The 18,812-nt window shown below is 39.1% G+C and overlaps 1 protein-coding gene across 1 annotated transcript in view; it reads left to right on the top strand.

Annotated features, from left to right (window-relative positions):
- The first annotated feature begins 3,321 nt into the window (after nucleotides 1–3,321).
- The window catches only part of ASZ1 (ankyrin repeat, SAM and basic leucine zipper domain containing 1), a 39,980-nt gene continuing 24,489 nt past the window's right edge, over nucleotides 3,322–18,812 (top strand). Inside the window, exons 1-4 of the mRNA XM_054632247.2 lie at nucleotides 3,322–3,517; nucleotides 5,068–5,164; nucleotides 9,906–10,028; nucleotides 12,966–13,077. Of these exons, the coding sequence (XP_054488222.1) occupies nucleotides 3,413–3,517; nucleotides 5,068–5,164; nucleotides 9,906–10,028; nucleotides 12,966–13,077 (437 nt within the window). The 5' untranslated portion in view covers nucleotides 3,322–3,412. The remainder of the gene's footprint in view (nucleotides 3,518–5,067; nucleotides 5,165–9,905; nucleotides 10,029–12,965; nucleotides 13,078–18,812) is intronic.

Below are 18,812 nucleotides of genomic sequence, written 5' to 3'. Positions count from 1 at the left end.
AATCTGCCTGAGTGACACTAAAATAAAAGAAAGTATATCCAACATTCTAATTCTTGTTCTAGGTTTTTTTATACATTACTGTCATAATAAGATATATTTTCACAACAGGATTCAGATTTACATCATGTCCATGAATTCCCCAATAAGTATGGGGAATTTTGACAATGGTTTAATGCTTCTACCAGAAAACAAATTTTGCAAATAGAAAACCAGTTGGTATACAATTTATGCTCATGTGTTTGGCAGCAGATTGAAAGTTTTATATCAGGTACCATCCAGATAGATTTGGTAAAGTGGACAGGAGGAGCACAGCTGTAAAAAATGAATTATAAGCAAAACAGATAAAATGAAATGCTTTCCATCTTTTAAAATCCATTAGAATGACGACTGAAATAATTATGAACAACACAATTTGCTGCAGTGCAGTATCTAAACCAAACTTCATGATGGCAAAACTCAAACTGATTTAACACTAAGGGTGATTTCAGATCACCAAAAGAACACAGACCGCTTAAGTGCTTTTTAGAGAATAAGTATCCATCTTTATACTTGAAATACCTTAAATATAAGACATGCTACAGCTATTTACAAGTCAGCTGAAAAATCATCCAGGCCAATATACACTACTTTGTTTCCCACTTGCTTCATGAACTTGACCTGCTAAACTGCAATCACTTGTGCTACTTTACTGGACTTTTTTTCAAATTATGCAAATCCCTGGATGTACTGTTCTTAACCATGGAACTGGTACAGCTGTTAGTTCACCATCTCCCATTTGAACATTTACTGGTAATTTGTCAATCCTGTAGACCCAGAGTTACTAAGCCTCTCTGAGAATGAGGATCTCTTACAATTTTCCCAGCTTGAGCCATTCTATAATCACCTCCTGCATGTAAAAGGAGTACTGCACAGCAACAAAGAAAAGATGTTAGGAAGTGTTCCTACAGGAGTAAGTAAAAACACACTGATATCTGGCAAATATGGATGACAGCCAGGACTTGCCATACTATCAACCAAAATAAGTCTGCCTAGCCGAAAAATCAAGACAGACTTCAAGGTCACAAATAAGCTGGAGTAAAAAGAATGTGAAAAAGGAGTCTGCATCAACAATAATGTCTGATTTACAGTACCAAGCAAACACAAAAGGAGAGATCACCTGCTACCAGCTTCTGTGTGATTGTCTTGCTCACATATGCGACAGCCAAATGCTACACTGGCTGCAAAGTTCTTCTACACTGTGAGCCTTTGAAAGGAGTTGGGATTTTTTCTTTTAACACTAGGTACTATCAGGCCTGTTACTGAAAATGACCTTCCTAGAATGGTGCCCTTTGAGAAAGCAGCAGCATGCAGGTTGCATTTCAAGTGTCTGTTGTGACATTTTAATTTGGATGGGTTATAATGCAGAGAAAAGGCAAAAAAGAAAACACAAACAAACAAACCAACCATCTCCAAATCTCAAACCTGAACCAGTACAAATAAATCACAATTGTCAAATACTAAGCAATTGGTAGTGTATTAAAGGTAATGAATTTATTAATAGTATCAGCACCAGTTAGAAATAACTCTCTTGGAACATGTGATGTCAAATTGTAAAACATCACATCTAGTTGTCTTTAGTTACTGGGGATATAAGTTCTACTAGCAAGTCCATCTTCTGTAACACAGCTTACCTAAATGAATAATAATATGGAAGCTTGATTCTGGTTATGGTTATTATAAAGTTGAGTACTGGTAGAGTCAATACACATACAAAGAACCTGCACAAAAAAGGCATAAGTACTACTTTTCCTCTGCAGAAAACAAGAAATATTCAGACCAGTACTAAAAATCCTGAAAACTTAGAAAAAAGTTACAATTTTATAAGAACTGACATGGCTATAAAACCACTCTATTATTACACATGGTAAACAATATATCTTCATTACCAAACTATTTTAAACTGAGATTAAGTGTATACAGCTAAATAAAAAATTAAGCATATAAAGCTAATCCTTCATATAGAAGCATGTATTACAGTTGAGTCAATTTTAGCAACCTTTGCTCTGAGGAGGCTGTGTGAAAAGAAGGGGGTTTGTATTTCTATCAAGTTTCCAGAACTGGAAGTTTCTCTCATGGGAGTTTATTTAAAATGTTCACTCAGTTCTTACACCAGAGTTCCTCATTGTTAAGAATCTGACTTTCATTATACTTTAATGCAAACAGGCTGTCATATTTAACAGACAAGCAAATAAAATCCAGAAAATGCAGCTATTAATAATGTCAAGTGGGCACTATTGAAATATGCAGACCATGCAGGTTTCTTTTTTAATACGTGCAATTTTTATAGCACTTGGTATGTTCTAAGCATAACTCTAGCTAACCTGCAAATCCCAACAAAGAAAAAGTTGCCCTACACATTGCAATAAGAAATAAAAGTTAAGCAAAAAAAAAAAAAAAAAAAAAGAAAACTTTCACAGACACCTTCTGTTCAAGATGAGGGTAATACATTTTAATTACATTTTTACAGTGTTATGGGCACAAGGACTACACTTATCATTTTGTACTCTTCTCGAAGACCAAAGTCCTCTTCTGTCAGTGGATGCTCAATTTCATTTCAACCTGGGGCAAAGTCTGAGATGAGGTCAAGGAGCAATGATGCCTGTGCATGAAATGCAGAACGTCATTCCTCGTTTGTTCTTCAAAGAGTTTCACACGAACCTTGTGATGGATGAGACATCATTATCGATCATTAGAAAGAGCTCTAACCACAGCTCCGGAACTTAAAGCAATGCCCTCTGTAGCCAGGCTAGAGGTCCAAAGTCTGGCTCATTACTCGCAGCTGCTGTTCAGCGTTCCCACGCGAGTGTCCCCCCGGCAGGCTCGGGCTCTGTGACACTGCGTGACACACGCATAGGTGCCCTCACAGGCTGCTGCAAGGTGAGGCGGGTGGAACGAGCATGTTAATGACACCAGCAATTAAAGAGGGAAAGCCGTATATTTTACCTTGAATCCACATACACAGACCAGCCACACATCTACAGACACAACTTCACACACGGCTCTGCTGCTTCTCCCACAAAGCAGCGGAGCCACGAGTGTGCCGTGTCACAGCCCCACGTGCTACCAGAACCACTGTCACTGATTCCTTGTACCCGGAGCCGTGCCGCCGTGCCCGGCGCAGAGCGGCGCTGCCCTCCCCTCCCCGGGCACGGCGCCCTCCCCTCCCCTCCCCTCCCCTCCCCGGGCACGGCGCCCTCCCCTCCCCTCCCCTCCCCTCCCCGGGCACAGCTCCCGCCCCTCCCTCCCCGGGCCCGGCTCCGCCCGCGGGGCTCCCCTCAGGCCGCGGGGCGGGGCCGGGGCGGAGCGCGGGAGAGCGGCCGCCTCGGGCACGTGTCCCGGCTGCGCTGAGGCGAGGCGCGCGGGAAGGGCCGGCATGGCCGCCGTGGTGTGCCCGTTCCGCGTCGTGGCGGGCGGCGACGAGGGCAGCGACAGCGATGACGGCGACTGGGACATTGGCGTCGTGCGGCGGGAGCCGCAGGTGGGGCTGAGCCTCCCTGCGCCTGGGGAGCCGTGGCCAGGCGGTCTCGGGGTGGGGGGCGGCCTCGGCTTGGAACCGTGAGGGGAGCGGGGCGCGGTGGGTGCCAGGGGAGGGTGCGGCTGGTGCTTCCTCTCAGGCTGTTTCCTACCAGGGTACAGTGTACCCTCAATTCAGTTAATGAAACCTGGACTGTAGGGGTTTATCTTATTACCAAAACCCTTAATGTTTATTTGAAAGCTCTTTCTAAGTAGCAGACCCTAGTCCTAATCGTATTTCAGCATGAGAGTAAATTTGAAAGTGACTGAAGGCCTGTAAGACTGTTTTATATCTTAAATCTCTTGAGACTGTTTCTGGCTAACGTGAAGATTTCAGTAGTTATATTGCATGTAACAGGTGTGACGGATCCATCAGTGTGAGGTGGAGGAGAGAAACCCTCACCATCTGTGAGGGTTTTTAAGCGTGGGTTTGTCTCATGACCAGAACTGAAAAATGGAAGTATAACTGAATTCTTGAGGTCTTAGGCTAAAGGTTACAGCCAGAGTTTAAGAGGCCTTGACCTTTATGTAGCTATTCCTGTCCAAAGATGTGTGTTGTTTGAAAATTGTTGCCTGAGTAGAATAAAAAAAGGGCTAAATTGTTCTGTTGACTGTTTCTCACCTATGGTTCTCTAGATGCTTTTGTTAGTCTTTACAAAAGTTATTGGAAAGATGGGCTACAATGTGCTGTGAAGTTTGAATATTTCTAAGTTATAAATTGGAGTGAAAAACTTATAATAAAAGACAACTTCGTTTCATACCCACTTCTGTCTCTAAGGAAACTAGTGAATAATCAGTCCTCTGCTTACCAGTGTATGTAAATGTTTTGTACACTTGATATAGCTCCAGCACCAATCTTCAGCTGCATCTGCAGCTTTAATAGAGAACTAATCTATGATGCTTTTGAAAAGAACTTAAATTAGGTAACTGTCTGATGTGTAAACTAGTCTTTTGGTCAGTGCTTTTTTCAGCCAGCACTACAAATGCCTCTGTCATCCCAGAATTAGGATGACAGAGGAACTGTAGCCCTTCACAGCAGTGGACTTGTGCTGTTAGGCCAGCCAGTTAGTCACTGACGTCCCCTGACTCAAACTCAAACTTTCATATCTGTTAGTTGTATTTTTTAATGTTGTACTTCACAATGTACCAAAAAAAAGGTGTATAAATGCATTGCAAATTTTTTCTAGTGTCATAAGATGAAAAATAATCTTAATTGAAATCAAATTATGGTAAGTAAAATTGAGAGCAGCATGATAGCAGGTCTGTTGAGAAAGAAGGTATTTCCATTTTCAGAGAATGGGACCCCTTGGCAAAATTGATATTAAAACTTAGGCTTTATAGTAGAACCAGATCTATGGAGATGAATAAACAAAAGTTATATGATGCTTTTTCCCCTCTTCTTCTGTGCTGTGTCCTGTCAGAGATTATTAGTGCTTTTGTGCTGAAACCAAGCTGTATTGTTTTTGCCTGGAAACAGTCTCCAGATTTTGACTTAATTTTCCTTTGTTTATCTAGCAGTTGGATCAAATGTTGCAGGCAGACAAGAATGAGGCGTTAAAGAAGGCTCTGTTTCGTGGTGATGTGTCACTAATTGAAGAACTCTTAAACTCGGGTGAGGAAAAGTCACTTACAAAGTTGAACATTTTTTCTTGAACTCAGCAAAAATTTCAATTCTCGTTTAAAAAAAGACTTTATATCCTTTACTGGAAACATTCACGTGTTCCTACATGCACTCAACACATTATTTTGAAAGATTAAATTACTTTTTCAGTGACTCAGATTCAGTATTCCAGCACATTCCTTCTAATTTATGTTTCTTTTGTCAATCAGGAGACCTGAAAATTAAGAAGACTCTGTTTGAACTATGAAATAACATGTTTCTTTGTTTTCAGATGCATCTTTAACATGCAAATAGCAATTAGAAGCACTGAATTAGAGGTGGTTTAAATTGAGGGGAAAATTCAGTGGGTGGTCATTGGTGTTGAAAGTTGTACAGCATGGGGTAAGAAGGGGAGGCTAAGCTTTTTTATTTTCATGTTTCCCCAGTTTGGAAATTCCTTTTCCTCTTTTTTTTTCTCTCCTGCAAAGCACTGGTAAGTGTCTGGTATGTGCCCTATGTAGAACTGCTGTCCTGGCAACATCAGCTGAAAAAAGATTTTGTGATTCTGAAAGGTCTAACAGGCTTTTTGTGGCATTTGTCACTAAACAGTAGTCTGTTTTAACACTGAAAGCCTTTTTCCCTGTTCTGTTACTCAGCATTTGTCTTTAATGTGTTTGTTAATCAGTGTTAGGAAGATTGGATCACTTATTCAAGCATCCAGGGCAATCAGAAACTGCATAGCTGAGTTGACCTGCCTAGTGATAATTGTCAGCAAGTTCTGCTTCAGCAAGCAAGGAGAATATAGTAACCAAGAGTTTGTTCTCTGAGGAAAATTTGTCTTAGGGAAGAAAGTAGTTTCTGGGTTAGCAATGGTCTTTTTCTGAGTTTTGAAACAATGACATTATTTGCCCTTTTAGAAGCCAACTGTTTCTCACCACAATGAGGGAATGGTTTTCTTTTTAAATTAAGCAAAACTACTGCATGGACTGTAACACAAGAAATGCAGTACAAGCATGAAATACATCTGTCTTGCTTTTAGAAAATATATTCTTACTTATGAGTAGAGTTCTAGTGCCTCAGATTGCTTATTTGTTTGCTCCACCATACATTTTAAATTGTTGTATTGCAGTGAAACAGCAATAGCTCACTTTCTGTGCTGATGCCTACTGCACAGTGGACAGTTCTGTGCTGTTGGAAGATGATAACAGGTTTGTTTTAGAGCACAGGTTCAGGCCTAGGATTCATGCAGTCTAGTTTCCTGTCTCCTGAAACAAACAAGGCAGTATTATAAAAGAATATGTAATTTCCTTAAAATGGGCCCAGCAGTACATTCTGACCCATCCAGTACTGTTCTGCAAAGCAACACAGTGCCTATTATGGAGGTCTTCCTGAAGAAAGGTAACATTGTCAGTCTGGGGATCTGTGCTCAGATTAAATCTTTACCACCAGCAATACCTTTAGTGTAGAAGAGCTTGTAGGAGGCTCGCTACCTGCAGTCAGCCAAACTCAAGGTTTTTGTTGGAAGCGGATTTCCTAGCAAGACTTGGAGCTATTCCTTCAGGTAGAGTGAGACTGTGTTGTTTTCTGGCTTGGTTAGATGTTGCCTTAGTATTTTTGATGCTGCAGCAGTTTTACAGAGCTTCTTTAGGGGATGGACAAGCACAATGTTTTTCCTTAGCACTTCTGTTAAATGGCAACTTAGGAAAAAGTTTCTGAAGTCGCAAAAAGTAATGCAAGCAAGTAGCACCTTCAAAGATGATTTGGACATTTTGGTTTGCTTCAGAAGTAGAATGCTTAACACCATGTGTTCTATTTCCTAAAATGGAATTAGAAATTACAATTCATGACAATTTAGGCTGATTAAAGATACAGCTACAGTCAAATCCTCCATTTTCCTTCAGCAGTTTGTTCCACTTATATCTTTGAGTGCTGGAGCTCATCTCATATTTTGTGAGCCAGTTCAGGGAATTATAAGTAGTAGTAAACAACAGGAATGGGAGGATGCCCAGTGTGTGAGAATAATTTTTCAGCTAGTTTAGGACTCTGAACCCTGAGTCAGGTGACCACCATAGCTGGCCCAGCAAAAGGAGACGTTAGCAGCTCTAACAGGACTCAGCTTTAAGGTCATGTGGGAGCAGACCTAAGTGCAGACAGACTTAATACTTCTACTAGAGAAAAGTCTTAGATAAGCATTTTAGAACTTCCCCTCAGGTAAATGATGTCTGAATGTGAATGGATTCCAACACTGAGAGTTGTTCTTTAACTGAATGGAATTATTTAGCAGAGTTACATCCTTCTCTTTAAAAACAGCCTTTCTACTACAGCTATTATTAGCCACAGTCAAGAAAGTATCTGAAAGGGTTATGGGAGATACAGTAATAATCACCAAAAAAATTTCTTACTTTGCTGTTCTTTTGCTTCACTATTATTCATATTCTTTACATGGTTTCTGCTGTAGAGTTTATCTGTGGCCAGAATGTATTTATCCTCTTTACTGCTTAAACAGGAAGATATTTATCTGTAACTCAAATTGTAAAGAAGAATGTTGCATCTAGTTTGTCTCCTAGCTGTAATTCATGGGGCCATGCAAACTGAAAAGCTCCTCTGCTCATACCTACAGAGGAACACGGATAATGGCGGGGGGGGAGTCAAAATAATGCCATGTGTCTGTGATGGCAGCAGCTGGAGGGGATGGATGACATGCTGATACTGGTGCTGCTGTGTTCCTAAGAGTGCTCTGTTTGTCTGTGTTGATCACTGTGACCAGTGGTGTGTGTGTGTGTGCCCCTGCTGGGAGTACACACTCAGCATTGATATGGGTTGGACCTGCAGTTCTGGAGTGCAGCAGCCTCTCTTCTCCCTGGCTGTTGGATCTGGCCTGATTTTTCAAAAAAGTTTTTTCTGGGCTTCACTGTTCTCTTGAGAAAATCTCAAGGGTCATTTTAAATGCTGAACTAACACTGCTTACTTCAATAACAGCTCATGTAATGAGAGTAATAACCTATTTGAGTAGTCATCAAGGTGAGACATTTCTGGTTCAGTCAACAACTCCTATAACCAAGCAGCCAAGGAGCCACATGACTGTTCCTGTTTCAGTTGTCCTTTCTTTGTCTTCCTCTGGGATTACAGCTTGTTTGCATTGGGATCATCAGTACCACTGAGTGGTACTTCAAGACAGTCACTACCAAGATGGTAGGAGGTTATGCAGGACAAACAGCATATTGCCAAATAGATCATTCTACTTCTAGAACTTGGAAAAAGCACCAGCATCATAGCAGATACTGGCTGGTATCCATGGACGAAAAGCATTGAGGAAAATGCCTTCTCAAGTGTTTTAATAAGCCTATACATAACTGCCAAGTAGGTCGTTAGTGTTGTTCTGATGTGTATTAAAGTAAAAAGTTCTAGATGGGACTGCTTTTCTTCTCACAAGGAAAAGAGACTTAAAGACTGACAGGGTGACAGTTTTTGGGTATTTTTTCCTTATTAGTATTACTTCAGTGGGCTGTTGAATATCAGACTTGATGAATTCTTGAAGTGACTTACTAGGAAGTACTGATATGACTGCTAAGGAACATTTGCTGGCTTCCCTTGTAGAACTTCTGTGGGCTTCAATGGAAAGTTTTGTACAATGCACACAGGCCAGTGTGCTAGTATGCAGCTAGTATGTGTAGGCTGCTAAGGAGATTTGATTGTAAATTCTGTGACTTGCAGGTGTTACAATGCTTCAACACATGGCTTTCATTGGAATGCTACCTCTTTATTGATTCTGCAATTCCAGTGATCATAAGAAATTAAAGAATCAATCCAAGAGCAGTGACCTGTTAGTCCCTCAGCTCTAGTGACTTTATATTGCTACACTGAACACATCTTTGATACAGTACCATGACAGGGAAAGTACACATTTTGCATGAAAAAGTATGCATGTAGCTTAACTGTCACAAATTTCTTAGGATAGTTTTGGGGGGTTTTTATGGAGTGTTTTTTCCCAGAGATGCATTTTTGATTATCCATAGCCACTGTAGGAGTAATATAGAACCAACTGATGGAAGCTTTTCTAAAGGAGGTAATACTTGTTGAAGGATTGAAAAATGCATGCAGGTATTTAATAGAAAGTTGTCAGATGAGTCTGTCAGTCTGGTACTTGCTTCTCAGTGCATTTGGGCAGGCATGCTTCTAGCCATTTTAGCCATTCTGGCTGATATGGAGAGTAACAAACAATTCTGGTGATTGTGTTTGAACCTTGCATAGTCTCCTGTTTTCTCTTTTTATTGAGATAATATTTTGTTCGTACTGAACATAAATCTGCTAGCTAACTGTCTTTTAGGACAGAGAAAAAAAGGAGTTGTGAGGCAGGAAACCCTAGATGTTGTGATCCTAATTGTCTGACAAGCAGTTTGCTTCCACAGCAGTCTTCCTGCCTTGGCAAGAGTCAAATTTTTTCATTTTCATTTTGATTGAAGAAAGCTAGAGGTAGAGAAAACAGATTCTGTGTGCTTATATGAAATTACTTTTGCAGCTAAATGTTTGAGGTTTTTAGTGTAGTCTTTCTGTGGTACTTAATTCCTTGGATTGAGAACTGGGTAAATAAAGATGTATTATAAAAAAGAAAATGCCATAAGAGACTTCTCTCCCTTGTTCTAAATGCAAACGGGGTGTAACCTTTGTAATGATACATATTGAGAGCAAGTTTTATAAAAAGCATGTTTGTAGTGATGCAGTTTGATGATTGTAATTTCTTCAATTTTGACAGGTATCAGCATAGAAACCAGCTTTCACTTTGGATGGACTCCCCTGATGTGTGCAGCCAGCGTGGCTAACTTTGCAGTAGTACGTCTTCTTCTGGACAGAGGTGCTAATGCATGTTTTGAAATAGGTAAGATGGGAATGAAAAATACTGGCTGGTAATGCTCAGTACCAGGCATTGTCCTTATCCTTTTCTCTTGTTTATATGTGTAGGGAAAAAAAATCTAAAGTTCAAGCAGAACTGAGACCCACTCGACCTTTCACAGTTTTGAAGGAAAAGCAGTAGTTTTGAAGTTAAAATTGTGTTCTTGGAATTGATCTGGAATCACTTGCTGCGTTTTCTTGTTCTTTCTCTCTCAATTCCACTTTCTCCCACACCTCCCAAATCCCAAGTACTTTTTAAAAAAGTGTTTGGAAGTAAGTGCTCAAAAATTGTAGTATAAAGTTGTACAGGTAAAACTTACTGTGTTTGATCCTGTTATGAAGTATGTATGTGCAGAAACCAGATAGCATCTCAAACAACATGAATAGCTTTCCAGTTCATGGGAAACTAATGTGGGCCTTTCTAAAACTAGAGTGCAATTTTTCTATTAAGAAAACTGTTCTTCATTGTGTTGCTAAATCACCTTTTTCTGCAAGAGTTCGGTGTAGCTTTTAAGTAATATCAATTCCTCTGTCAATTTTATTGGCATATTAATAACTCCTTTTCAACTTAAATTGTGGTTATTTTCAGTCTCTTCCATTGCACTGGAATATTTATCCCACAGTACTGCCAAGTATGTGAGAGCAGTAATCATATTTTCCAGTAACTTGACAGTAGTCGCAGTAGTAGCAGAGTGAAATGCAGATGGTACAAATCTGATTCTGAAAATTTTCTCTAGCCTCTTAGCAGTTGATCAGAGTATGAGATTAGAGTAGATTGCCTACACCAAAAGCAAACATGCCTTCTTCTAATCACTGTCCTTGTAGCCATTTTCAGAATTTCTGTGTCTGCCTACAGCTTGTACCTGTTACTTTTTTATGGCTATAGAAAGCTATAAATGGGGCAGAAACTGCTATGGGCAATAGTTTATGCTGACCAGGTAACCAAATGCATGGCATTTTTTCATGTGTGTGATCAGCTATCTGCCCAAAGTGGCACCTTGCTAGGATCGTATTTCTTGGTTTGTTTCCCTATTAGACTGTGTAGGGAAACTCTAACTAGGGCATATGGGCAGCAAAGTACAGCCAGGAGCAATCTTCTAAGTCATTGATTTGGGTCAGGTCATGTATGTTCAGTAGAGCTGTGCTATCCTAAGGGGTACTGAATCTCACCAGCCCTCCTGCTATTTTTTACATCAGCAGGCAATCATACAAGTGATCCTATAACAATAACCCTTTAATGCCTATAATCCTGATAAACAACTATACTGTTAATCACCTTGAGTCACTCTTCAGTCAGTCTCTGTAGCTAGTTACTTAATTTTACCCTTTTTGGTAGTCCACAAGAACTAATATATCATTTACTGTGTGGTGGGTTCAAAATCTTGCATCCTTGAGGAATAATTTCACCAGAATTACTGGAGTTTTCATCTAGTCTGAACATAAACTTATATTTTTGCAGTCTTTCACAGTTATTCTCTGTAAAAGAGAAATCTAAGAATTCCAAGGTGTTTCTTCCCTTTCATCTCTCGCTCACATGTATGAGCTATAGGTAGGCTGACAGAAATTAATTTTCCACTTTATCACTGCCTGAGATAATGAATACAAATACAACTGCAGGTCCCTCCCAAATACCATTCTCAGACTAACAGTGCTTTATTTAAAGTCCTGCCATCTTTCCATTCATGTTGTAGTTGATAATCAGGTTAAACATTTTGAGTAAAAATTTGTCAGCATATAAAGTAATTTCTACATGAGGCAATTGAAAATTAAAAGATATTATATTAAAAAAACAAGTTAATTTAAATGTAGAACTGAGTTGTAGAAGTGGAAGACAAGAGGTGGTAAGAACAGTGGGGGTAATGTACATAACAAACTTTTCATGTCTAAATATAATGAAATCTGACCTCATTGAAGAATGAAGATGTTAATTATACACAGTCTTAAAATTTCTAAAAGAAAATTAGAAAATATGTTGTAACACTTGATAGGATATGCAGCTAATATAGGTGCAGCTAATATTATACTTCTTAAATGGATGAAGGCATGTTGGAACTTGTGAACAAGTTTGTGCAATAAACAAAATGGGCAGTTACTCAAATGGCAGTGTTCTAAATGACACTGGGGCCAGCTAACACATAGCACCAGCTAAGGTGCTGTGTTTCTGAGATAGAAACCATGGTAATCACGGGAGGGAGGTCTCCTGTGTTCTGTGGGCAAACTGCAGTTGTACAGTTTTGATTTGTGAGCCAAGGTCGTATGTAATACCCAGCTGATGTCAGAGCTGGACAAGTAAATATGCTGGTATTCCTGTGGACTGTGTAGATGCTCTTAAAATCCACATCTAAGCCAATACTTGTAATACTTTTCCTGCCACTACTGAACCATAGTGAGTTAATAAATTTAATTCTTTCTCCTTAAGGCCTATCATGAAGCCCTTTTGCTTCAAGTAGCTTTTGTATGGGCCTCTGTTCTCCCCAAAATTGGTGTCACTATGTGTTCATAATACATTTCGTGTACCTTTTTCTATCCATTGCAGGTGTTACTTCCATTTACTGGAGAGGAGGAACAGGGAGTAACTCTACTGGTGTGGAATGTATTTTGAGAAATAAGCATCTATAGTTAAGCTCCAATTGTAGCTTTGGGGTACTTTCAAGCTATTTTAAACTTCAGTAGGAATAAATGCTTTACTACTGTGATTCACTGTCATGTTTCTGAGTATCTCCTCAGGTGCCTTTTTCTTACCTGATCATTCTAGTGATTTTTACAGACAGGAAAACAAGATTGTTAGCCTTTTCCAAATATCATAGAGTATCAAAGTCTCAGTAGCAACTCTAGCAAATTTAAAGCCTTTTAAAGGAGCTTCTGGATTAGCATGGTATTTACATTTACATATGTAATTCCCTAACTGCAAATTTCCAAACAGATAAATACACCGTGTTGATGGCAGCATGTACTGCACAAGCTTCAGAGGAGAACATCTTGAACACTGTTGAACTGCTTTTATCAAGAAATGCTGACCCTAACCTCACTTGCAGGTATTGAAAACCCCACATCTGTGAATACAGTAGAGAATTTAATATTATTATACAGAGACGTATTTATAGACATAGCTGTTGGTGGTAGTTAAGATGAAGTGTACATACTTCTTGTAATTTTACTGCTGACTGCTGTTTGTATAAGAAAAGATTAGTACCCAGATATTTACACCTGTTAGTACAGTTGTTAATCTGAGTAAATAAAACTGTGATCAGCTTTATCAAATTTTAAGTATAGTCTTCAGCTGAATAAAATAAAAATTAATCTTAATTATTCACTTGACTGAAGTATAAGGGCAAGAAATATGTCCTCTGCCTTTCCTAAATCATATTGCTTCTTCTGCATAGGGATGGAAGTCAAATAATTCATTCTTTAAGTTTATATCCTACTTCTGAACTTTTTTGTGGATATCTGGCTATATTCTTTTCACAGAGTGCTTCCCATGGAAAACAAAATTCCATTAATAAAATACATTTATTCCGCTGCAATCTGGAATAATTTGGATTAAAGAGGTTAAGCTCCTTTTAGAAACAAATAATAGTGTCCTTCTTCAATTACAACTTTCTGTCTCACTGGTTTGAAGCAATGCATCGTGAGATGTCTGTAGTTTTACAGTCTGATGAAAGATTTCATTTCACATCAAAAAGAAGTAAATTCTGGACTGACCCCAGGATAAACTGTCTAACCTCTGCTAAAAAAATACTGCTTAGGTCAACTAGTTTTCAACAGTGTGGTACATTTTTTTGTACCACACCCTTTTCATCACACTACCTGGGATGTATAGACTGAGTAGCTCTCTAAAAAGAATAGAATTGAAGGCCTTTGGTTTTCCTTAGTAGAATTCAATTACTCAAGGCCCTGGACTTTACTATGAGCAAGTACTGATAGACAAGGAGGAAACAGAGTTCTCCTGAAGTGAAACTGATGTCTGGTACCAAATTTAAATGCTATTCTTTTATTCTTACCTGAGAGACTAGAAATTCTTCATGAGAGAAGAGAAAGCTACATACTCTGAAATAATTGCATATTGTTGTTGTCAGATACCTGGGTGTTAGAATAAACATCCTGCTTTAAAAAATAGGGGAAATCTTTGCATTATTAACTTTGTCTTGGGTGTTGGAAATGGAAGCAAGAGTGCAGAGCTGCAGGTTTGTATTTGGACAGGCCTTTTGCTAAACTTTGGGGGAAGAGAGTGTGAAAGCTGACACAAGAGGTAGGAATTCTAATTTTTAAATTTTATTTATAAACTTGGGGTATATTTTGTATGGTTGATCTTTATCTACAAATATTTATTTACTGTCTTTTTGTGTCCTTAGACCTTGTGGCTAACATGACCTATTCATGCATCCAGCCACATATGGTTGTGGCTTTTTCAGTTTTGCAGTAGTAGTCTTTCTCAAATGAAAAGATAAATTAAGTGACAATCAGAAATGTCATATTTGTGCTAAATAAAAGCAGAGACTTGAAGAATCCAGACCTTTTAATCTCAAACCTTTGAGCTGCCTTTATGCTTTTCCAGTGTTTGATATATGTGCATGCCACTCCATCATTGGGTCTGCTCAGACAACAGCTGCTGTTTCTCATGGACTTTTTGCTCTGTGCTCAGAAATGAGAATAAAACACAATAAACTGCCTTATGTGACGATAAGGGATCAAACAGCCCCTCTCTGTGGCACTGCAGTCCCATTCCACCTGTTTCATTAGGGCAAGCAGGATATTCTGTGGGAGTGATCAAGAACTGTCAGTGAGTTGAGATTATTGTGAAAGTACTTCCTGTGTGATCTGCTTGCAGCAGGGGAAGAACTAAGGTTCTATTAGTCTCATGGTTTTCTTAGCATGTAAGAACCAGAATGATTCTAGGAAGCTTCTCTTTTGTCCACCAGCCACTGGAGTGTGTGTGAATGCAAAGCAGAATACTTAACCTTCATGTAAGCAGGGTTTAATGTTTATCCTTTCTCTTTTGCTCCATCAGGGCAACCAGAAGGCTCTTTAATTTAATGACATCTGGAGGTGATACACAGAAACTTGGAGGGAGTGGGTCTAATTTATGAAATGTCTGTGGAGTGGGGAAGGACTAGGGGGAAAGACACATGATTTTTGAAGTGCAAAGAAAGGAGGTGAGTTTAGGAATGGGTAGGTAGATGGTTTCTTTGCAAGGGGATATGGTTCTGAGCAGAAAGTATTCAGTAGCGTAACTTAGGATATTTTTGATAAATCAGAATTGGAAACTGAGTACTGGTGGCTGTAAAAACACTGTTGTTGATGAGAATGTAGTGTATCAAAGCATAAGTGCTAGCTGAAGTGTTTTGAAAGTCAAACAAGTAGAGTAATGGCTAGGTGAGACATGAAGGCATTGTAAAGCCTGCTCTGAATAGCCATTTTGGAGTACTACGGCCTGAATGCTTCATTTAAGTGAGTATTACCTTGAGAAATTTGTTTTGCTTATCTCATGTCATTCACCTTCCTCTTGCTCCAAAATGTAAATTATATACTTTATCCCTTTGTAAGGCTTGGAAATCTTCAAGTAGTGCTTTTTAATCTGCAGTGCTTTCCTAAAGTTATACTAAAATATGTTCTTCCAATATTACTTATTATATAGGATTTCCCACTTCATCACTAAATCCCACTAAGTCAGAAAATGGGCAAATAGATTATCTTCTGTCACTGTGAACACACTGTTGCCACTTAATTTCTCAGTTCCAGGCTTAATGTGTAGCAGTGGAGTGGGGAAACTGACTCCAAAAGATTCTGAAGATGCTTCCTGTTTATCTGAAGAATTGTTCAGTTTACAGATCAATAGACTAAAATAGTGTCTTGCAGCATCATTTCTTTGCTTGGGGATCTCAATAAGAAAAGATTGAGACTAAACTCTGGGTTAAATTGTTTTCTGCCTGCTGTATTTTTCTAGTATTATTGATACGCTGGTCTAGTTAATAAAGATGTATCCAGTTACAAGGCTTTACTTAAAACTCAAGATCACTAATTTGAAATACTGAATTTTTATAGATGTCCCCCCAGTGGAAAGAAACCTGTGTGTAAATAGGAGACATCTCCTCTCCTTCCTCTTACGAAATTTTCCAGGAAGGTGAAGTTTGTTGTGCTTGAGATTGTGATCCCAAACACAAGCATGTTTATTTGTCAAGAGCAGTGAATTCTGCACCACAGATCCAGTTTAGTGACTTCTTTAAAGCTATTCAATACATTTTTGAGTCAGATGCTTGCCATCTAGAAGGCAAAACTTTATTACCAGTTCTGTTATGGCTCTTGATTATCCACGATAGACAGCTTCAGGGTAGTAGGTCTGTTCAGCTTGTTGTCTTATGATATAAATTTTGCCCCATTTTTTCCACAAGGTAAAGTGAGCCTGTCGGAACTTCTGGTTGTATCTATGGATACATGTCACATACAAAGTTTGAGATGACCCTAAAAACTAAAAAAGCTTAAATTTTTGTGGTTTTCTCCAGTCTTAGTATAAAAACAGGGAGACTTGGAGTGTGCAGCTGTGTTAGAGGATGTTTACATATGATATGAGGAAAAGGTTCTTTTGCCAGAGGGTAGTTGGGCATGGGAACAGGGTCCTAGGAAAATGGTCATAGCACCAAGTTTGACGGAACTCAAGAAGCATTTGGACAATGCTCTCAACCAGGTGGTGTAATTCTTGGGCTTGTCATTTCTGGGGCCAGGAGCTGGACTCTGTAATCCTTGTGGGTCCCTTCCAACTCAGAATTTTCTGTGACTCTGAAGATAAACAAACAAAAATCTCTCTTCATTTCACGAGACCCTGCTTTTTATATAGGCACTGCAAAACTGGAGGCAAACATGGTGCTTAATTAATAAATTGCTTATATGCCTTTTAAGATTTTATTTATTTACTGACTATGACTTGAGTATCATATTCAATGGAAAAATGTCATGTGGCAAATTGTATCATACAAAAGGATGTAATGGGTGTTTGGACAAGAAGGTCACCTGCAAGCCAGACTGCTGAAACACAGCAGTTCCTAAAAATTATGAAAGGATTCTTAAGATCTGTCTAGATGATTATCACTACACTCTCTATGAACATTTCTAGATTGTATGTATGTACCAATATGTTTAGTTTCTCTTCAACTTAAGCAGGAAACAGTGGATTTGCCATGTTAAAGCTTGCTGTTGTGGAGGTTTGTTTTCTCCAGTGCTCTTGTCTCCCTCCTGTGGCCGTACGTTTAAATGGATGCTGCTTTCATGGGGTGGCTCAGGGCACCCTCTTGCACCTAGAGGTGCAAATTTGTGCAGCAATGCATGTATTTCTATCCTGTAACAGCTTGTTCCCTTTGAAGTTAAAACTCAAGCATTAAAATTGAATGCTTGCAGTACTAATTGCACAATCATGTTGATGGACCTTTTAAATGTTGTATTTATTGAGTTTTACCTGCGAATTGAGCAGTTCTTTTAGTGGCTTTAGTGTCATTGAGTTTTTGCATTGATTTCTGGTATCATGCCTGTACTATACAGCTGTAACTACATCAAATTCTTTGGAGAAAAGACTATTCTGTAGCCTCAGGACTTTTGTTTAGTTTTTTTTTCCTTTGAAAAAGCAGAAGATAGTTGTGATGTAGTATCAAAATTAAAAAAAGGTTGAGAGTGAGAGAAATGAAAATGAAATCAGGTGTGATTGGACTGGTTTTGCAGTCAGATGTAAGTTGTAAATATTTCAAAGGTGATGGCATGGCAAGTTAGTCAAAGGCTACCTACCACTGAAAAGAAAGAAGCATGGGAGTGAGTGTCCATGTTGAGCAAACAAGTTTGCATTTTGTGGCTACAAATTATTAGGTTATCATCAACTTCTGCTCATTCTTTAAAATATAGATTTCTGTATATGTCTTTGTATAGACAGCTCTATAGAGATCTGTAGAGATAGCGAGATATATGGATATAAGTTATTAAGTTGAAGATGGAGATTATAGTCTTTCTCTATTTTTATAGTAATCTCCATAGGGTAATTCATGTCAGAAGGGATTTCAGGAGGTTTCTAGTCCAACTTCTTTAAAGCTATGTCTGCTGTAAAATTGGGCTAGGTTGCCATCTGGTCAATGAGATAGGAGAATAAAACATTTCTCTGAGCAGCCAGTTCCACTGATTGGCTGTGCTGCATGGTGAAATGTCTCCTCATATATAGTCAGAACTTCTGCTTTTGTAGTGTTGATGAACTAAGTTAGAGACTAGTTCTAGAAAATAAGAAATAGAAATGAGAAAGAAATAGAAAATCTTATTTTCTGTTCTAGACTGATACAAGTCTTTTTGCTTCATTACCAAGTTACTTTATGTTGTTGACTGTTGTCGAGGTTTAGGGCCAATTTGGAGGAGAATTTCCAAATTAGGGCTCCTCCAGTTAGCAAACCCACACAGCCCCTCCCCCCAGCCGGTTCAGGAAGGATTTCTTGGAGAGGAGTGGAAAGAACCTGTTTATTTAACAAGCACAGCACCCCCCAGCACACAAAATGAACAATACCGGATGACACCACTCTGAAACAAGATGACAAATTCAGAAAGTCTCTCTGGGGGTGGTCACTCTGGTCTCAGTCCCTCCGGCGCTGGGGCTGCTGCTGCAGGCCAGAAGGTGCAGGATCTTGGTGTTTCTCAGGTCCCAGTCCGGAGCAGGTTCGAAGGGATCAGAAAAAGGAAAGGAGAAACCGTCCAGGAAGAAATTGGACAGTTTAGCTGAATTAGCTAAAGAGCAAAAGCAAGCAGAAGC

This window comes from Agelaius phoeniceus, chromosome 5, assembly GCF_051311805.1.
Source record: "Agelaius phoeniceus isolate bAgePho1 chromosome 5, bAgePho1.hap1, whole genome shotgun sequence".
Lineage (NCBI taxonomy): Eukaryota > Metazoa > Chordata > Aves > Passeriformes > Icteridae > Agelaius > Agelaius phoeniceus.
Note: the sequence above shows the minus strand (reverse complement) of the source record. Positions and strands in the feature narration are given on the sequence as shown.